This window comes from Mobula birostris, chromosome 13, assembly GCF_030028105.1.
Source record: "Mobula birostris isolate sMobBir1 chromosome 13, sMobBir1.hap1, whole genome shotgun sequence".
NCBI classification, from domain to species: domain Eukaryota; kingdom Metazoa; phylum Chordata; class Chondrichthyes; order Myliobatiformes; family Myliobatidae; genus Mobula; species Mobula birostris.
Window position 1 is genome coordinate 31,925,956 of NC_092382.1, and position 6,407 is coordinate 31,932,362.

The 6,407-nt window shown below is 45.2% G+C and overlaps 1 protein-coding gene across 1 annotated transcript in view; it reads right to left on the bottom strand.

Moving 5' to 3' along the window:
• Positions 1 to 6,112, bottom strand: part of LOC140207877 (cell adhesion molecule CEACAM3-like) — a 39,678-nt gene extending 33,566 nt beyond the window's left edge. The window contains exons 1-2 of the mRNA XM_072276422.1: positions 6,040 to 6,112; positions 5,538 to 5,855 (exon numbers count right to left, since the gene is read on the bottom strand). Of these exons, the coding sequence (XP_072132523.1) occupies positions 5,538 to 5,855; positions 6,040 to 6,091 (370 nt within the window). The 5' untranslated portion in view covers positions 6,092 to 6,112. The remainder of the gene's footprint in view (positions 1 to 5,537; positions 5,856 to 6,039) is intronic.
• Positions 6,113 to 6,407: the final 295 nt, after the last annotated feature.

Genomic DNA, 6,407 nt, shown 5'->3' on the forward strand with positions numbered 1-6,407 from the left:
GACAAATAACAATGGACCCAGCACTGATCCCTGTGGCACACCACTATTCACAGGCCTCCACTCGGAGAAGCAATTCTCTACTACCGCTCTTTGGCTTCTTCCACTGAGCCAATGTCTAATCCAATTTACCACCTCTCCATGTATACCTAGCGACTGAATTTTCCTAACTAACCTCCCATGCGGGACCTTGTCAAAGGCCTTACTGAAGTCCATGTAGACAATATCAACTGCCTTCCCTTCATCCACTTTCCTTGTAACCTCCTCGAAAAACTCCAATAGATTGGTCAAACATGACCTACCACGCGCAGAGCCATGTTAACTGTCCCTAATAAGACCCTGTCTATCCAAATGCTTGTAGATTCTGTCTCTTAGTACTCCCTTCAATAACTTATCGACAACCGACGTTAAACTTACCGGTCTATAATTTCCTGGATTACTTTTCTATCTTTTTTTAAACAACGGAACAACATGAGCCATTCTCCAATCCTCCGACATCTCACCTGTAGACAGCGACATTTTAAATATTTCTGCCAGGGCCCCTGCAATTTCAGCACCAGTCTCCTTCAAGGTCCGAGGGAACATCCTGTCAGGTCCCGGGGATTTATACACTTTAATTTTCCTCAAGACAGGAAGGACCTCCTCCTTTTTGATCTGTACAGTTTTCATGATCTCAGTGCTTGTTTCCGTTAATACCATAGACTTCATGCCAGTTTCCTTAGTAAATACAGACGCAAAAAATCTATTTAAGATCTCCCAAATTTCCTTTGGTTCCGCACAAAGCTGACCACTCTGATCTTCAAGAGGACCAATTTTATCCCTTACAATCCTTTTGCTCTTAATATACTTGTAAAAGTTCTTTGGATTATCCTTCACTTTGACTGCCAAGGCAACCTCATGTCTTCTTTTAGCCCTCCTGATTTCTTTCTTAAGTATTTTCTTGCACTTTTTTATACTCCTCAAGCGACTTATTTACTCTCTGCTTCCTATACATGTCATACAACGCCCTGTTCTTCTTTATCAGAGTTGCAATATCCCTTGAGAACCAAGGTTCCTTATTCTTATTCACTTTGCCTTTAATCCTGACAGGAACATACAAATTCTGCACTCTCAAAATTTCTCCTTTGAAGGCTTCCCACCTTCCGATCACATCCTTCACAGAGAACAACCTTTCCCAATCCACACCTTTGAGATCCTTTCTCATTTCTTCAAACTTGGCCTTCTTCCAGTTAAGCACCTCAACCCTAGGACCAGATCTATCCTTGTCCATGATCAAGTTGAAAAAATGAACATGATTGTGTTTGTGGGTGTGAATCTGATTCGTATATTTTGTAGTCGTTATATATATATATTGGTAGTGAAGGGAAGATATATAGTCGCTCAGTGGAGTTAAGGCCATTGATAACCTCCTGCACCGCAGACTGTTCCGAATGTTTAGGTATTCTGGGATTCACGGCAAGGATAGCGATAGGACAGGATCGCTGGATTTCATCAGTTATTGCCGAAAATAAAAAGCGTGAGTTATAGGAAGAATAACACACATAAAAGTTGCTGGTGAACACAGCAGGCCAGAAGACTCAGTCCTGATGAAGGGTCTCGGACCGAAGCATCGACTGTACCACTTTCTAGAGATGTTGCCTGGCCTGCTACGGAATTAGTGGTTCTTGTTTACAGTCCATCGGGTTACATAGAGCATAGAACATAGAACGTAGAATAGTACAGCACATTACAGTCCCTTCGGCCCACAATGTTCTGCCGACCCTCAAGCCCTGCCTCCCATATAACCCTCAATCTTAATTTCCTCCATATGCCTGTCTAGTAGTCTCTTAAACTTCACTAGTGTATCTGCCTCCACCACTGACTCAGGCAGTGCATTCCACGCACCAACCACTCTCTGAGTAAAAACCCTTCCTCTCATACCCCTCTTGAACTTCCCACCCCTTACCTTAAAGCCATGTCCTCTTGTATTGAGCAGTGGTGCCCTGGGGAAAAGGCGCTGGCTATCCACTGAACCTATTCTTCTTAATATCTTGTACAACTCTATTATGTCTCCTCTCATCCTCCTTCTCTCCAAAGAGTAAAGCCCTAGCTCCCTTAATCTATGATCATAAGGCATACTCTATAAACCAAGGCAGCATCCTGGTAAATCTCCTCTGTACCCTTTCCAATGCTTCCACATCCTTCCTATAGTGAGGCGACCAGAACTGGACACAGTACTCCAAGTGTGGCCTAACCAGAGTTTTATAGAGCTGCATCATTACATCGCGACTCTTAAACTCTATCCCTCGACTGATGAAAGCTAACACTCCAGAAACTTTCTTACCTACCATGAAGAGTCTGTCGGCACAACATTGTGGCCGAAGGGCCTGTACTGTGCTGTACTATTCTATGTTCTATGTTCTACAAGTGAGGTAACTTTAACCGATCTATGGACATGTACCCCAAGATCCCTCTGCTCCTCCACACTACCAAGTATCCTGCCATTTACTTTGTACTCTGCCTTGGAGTTTGTCTTTCCAAAGTGTACCACCTCACACTTCTCCGGCTTGAAATTCATCTGCCACTTCTCAGCCCACTTCTGCATCCTATCAATGTCTCTGTGCAATCTTCGACAATCCTCTACACTGTCTACAAAACTACCAACCTTTGTGTCATCTGCAAACTTTCCAACCCACCCTTCTACCCCCACATCCAGGTCGTTAATAAAAATCACGAAAAATAGAGGTCCCAGAACAGATCCTTGTGTGACACTACTAGTCACAACCCTCCTACCCGAATGTACTCCCTCCACCACGACCTTCGGCATTCTGCAGGCAAGCCATTTCTGAATCCACCTGGCCAAACTTCCCCGGATCCCATGCCTTGTTACATTGAATGACAGAGAGATGTGATTTGACTGGGGGACGTTCCGAGGAATTACACATTAATATAAAGTGATGTGTTTTGGACATTAGCATGGAGGGATGAGGAATACTTTGCAGAGTTCGCTGAAAGCGGTCGTACGCTTAGGCAGGGTGGTGAGGAGGGCGTTCAGCACGCTGGATTTCATCAGTTAGGGCACGGTGTGTTAAGGAGGCCGGGCATGATCGTTCGGTTATGTCAGCCGTTGGTGAGACAACAACTGGAGAATTGTCAGCAGGTTTGGCTACCATGTTATTGAGAAGGCACTGTCAACCTGGAGACAGAGAAGAAGAGATTTTCCAGGATATTGCCGAGAATAAAAGTCGTGAGTTACAGGGAGAAGTTGGTCAAGCGAAATCTTCATTATATTCCAATGTAGATGAATGCCCGGGATATGGCAGACAGCTGTAATCTCTCCGACGGGTTTTGGAATCCAACCTTTGAGGGCACAGATAGAAAAGAAGAGGGAAGATATTGCAAAGAGAAATCAAAGATGGTTTCTTTGCACCGACAGTGGTATGCATCTGGAATGAGCTGCCAGAAGAAGTGGTACAGTTACAAAGCGTGGAGACATTTGGAGTCTACATGAGTGGGCGGGGATTGTTGGGTTATTGCCCGAAAAGGAGATGCTGGGACAAGCAATAAAATAACTGAGGGGTTATCGTAGTGCAGGTGGGCCGCAGAGTCGGTTTCTGTGATCAGGCTGCTTGTCTCAGGAAAGGTCCACAATTCATGAACAAACTGAACAGAGTATCAAAAAAGCTGAGTACAGAAGGAGGAAGTATTGAATAGTTCAACTGAGCCAAGTGTCAATTACATAAACGCCGGGAGCATGAGGGAAATTCCAGACACACCCGGCATGTTCTGAACTCAGCTACATTCTTTCATTCCGAACAAAGGAAATGCTGTTATTGAGATAATAAAAGTTGTTACGCACATCAGTAAACAACAATGTGTGAATGTGTATTGCAAGGGAAACAACCCATAATAATCAGTGAAATATGAGAAGAAGCTGGCGACTAATATCGAAGAAGATGGTAAAAGCATTTTTTTAAGTATCTGAACGGTAAAAGAAATTGAAGGGTAGATAAAGATTAAATAGAAAATGATGCTGGAGATATTGTAATGAGAGATGCAGAGATGGCACAGGAACTGGATGCGTATTTTGCATCAGTCCTCACCGTGGAAGACGGCTGCAGTAAATCGGACATTCAAGACTGAAGTTTGTGTAGTAAACATTACGGCTGAGAAGGTGCTCGGGAAAGCTTAATGGTCTGACGGTCGATAAATCTCCTGGACCTGATGGAATGCACCCTCGGGTCTGAAGGATGTAGCTGGAGAGATGGCAGTGGTATTAACGATGATCTTTCAAGAATCGATAGATTCTGGCATTGTCCGGATGACTAGAAAATTGCAAATGTTACTCCGCTATTTAAGGAGGGTGGGAGGCAGCAAAACGGAAACTATAGACCAGTTATCCTGACATCAGTGGTTGTGAAGTTGTTGGATTTGTTTTTTAGGGATGATGTTACGAAGTACCATGAAACACATGACTGGATAGGCTCAAGCCAGCATGGTTTCCTGTCAGGAAAATACTGACTGACAAACCTACTGCAATTATTTGAGAAAATTGTCCAGCAGGGTAGACAAAGGAGATGCTGCTGACGTGGTGTACTTGGATTTCCAGGAGGCCTTTCACAAGGAGCCCCACAGGAGGCTGCTTAGCAAGATAAGTGCCGATGGAATTACAGGAAATTTATGAGCATTTGGCTGTTCGGCGGAAAACAGAGAGTGGGAATAAACGGCTGCTATCCTGACTGGCTGTCATTTACCAGTGGAGATCCAAAGGGGTCGTTGTTGGACCGCTGTTTTATACGATGTATGTCAATGATTTGGACAGTGGGATTAATAGATTTGTGGCTACATTTGCCGAAGATACAACGATAGGTGGAGGGGCGGAAGAATTGATGGAACAGAGAGCCTGCATGGAGACTGTCATGACGTCTAAAACTTTAATAAACTTTCATAGATGTGTAATGGAGAGTGTACTGATCTGCTGCCTCACGGCCTGGTATGAGGTCAGTCAATGCCTTTGAATGGAAAATACTATAAAAACTAATCGATTCGGCCCAGTCTATGTACTACTACTACTACTAGTCGACTCAGCCAAGGGGGTTGTCCCCCGTAGGGCCTGTCTATCACTCCCGACCATTGGATGTATCTACATGAAGCGCCGTCGTAGGAAAACAGCACCCATCATCAAATATCCACACCACCGAAGACATTTGCACAGTATGCTGTCTTGCCCACTACCGTAGATTTTTCATTGATCCTGTTAAAGTTACTAATCTACAACTTTACAGAGTGTGAGTGAGAGTTGAACAGTATGAAAAGCGGGACTGACAGGGCCGCCTAGTGGCCAGTTTCTGCACCCACTGCCACCGGTCCCTGTCCGAGAGGAACCCCAAACTAAATCTAATGCGGTCCTATCCTGTTCACTCGGCATAGTTTTGTTCAATTGGAAAGAATGCGTCATCCAGCAACGAACAGTAAATGTTATATTGCATTCTATCACACCAGAAATAAAATGGAAGTTACAGCTCGAGGTTGCATGACTTGTATAAATCTGTCTCACTTACCAAAGACACGTAGAGTGAAGGTCGCTGAAGTCTGGGTGCCACTCGGTGGAACCATGCTCACACGGTATTCCCCACTGTCCGATGTGGTCACCGACTTTAGCAGAAGCGACCCATTGGAGGTGAACAACTCAGCCCGCGATGTGTAGGCCTTGTCAACAGAGACAGTCTGACCGATCCACTGGGCCACTGTCTTCCCGTTAAAAATCCAGCTTCCAGCAACGACATTCCCCGATGGCCGCACTGAAAAGAGCGCATCTCTCCCGACAGTGACACTTAACTGGCTGTGCTCAACGAAAATGGTAAACTGCTGAGACTGACCTGAGGAAGAGAAAATCGTAGGAGGGAAAAGCGACAGACACAGATAGACTCGAGATCTGTACTTAACTCAATATGCAGAGATATCTCAGTAAGGTCGACCCTTATAATCTGATCTTCATGCTTTCAACCACCCGCCACTCTTTTGATTATCTGACTACGAACGGTTCAATGGACAGACCCTTACCCGCCGTAATGCAGAGACAAAGAACGAGCGCTGCGAAGGGCAGTCCCGACATCCCGACAGAGAGCAGCGCCGATCTCTGTTACACTCGGAGACTGAGCCGCACTTCCGGGTTTGCGCGTCAGATAATTGGATTCTGACGTCACAAGCGGCAGCGCTGATTGGATCAGACAATCTGTACTCTGCTCAGATCTGAATCAAACCTTGTGTGCTGTTCCCCAACTATCTGCTGCTGTGTTGAATCCGATAATGCTCTCACAGGGAGTTTCTCTCACCCACCGACATGAAGAGAAAGAGAAAGAGAGTACAGTGAACGTCATCCACGCGATCCCTTGGAGACCAGCGCCTGTCTCTGTTACATTCGGAGACTG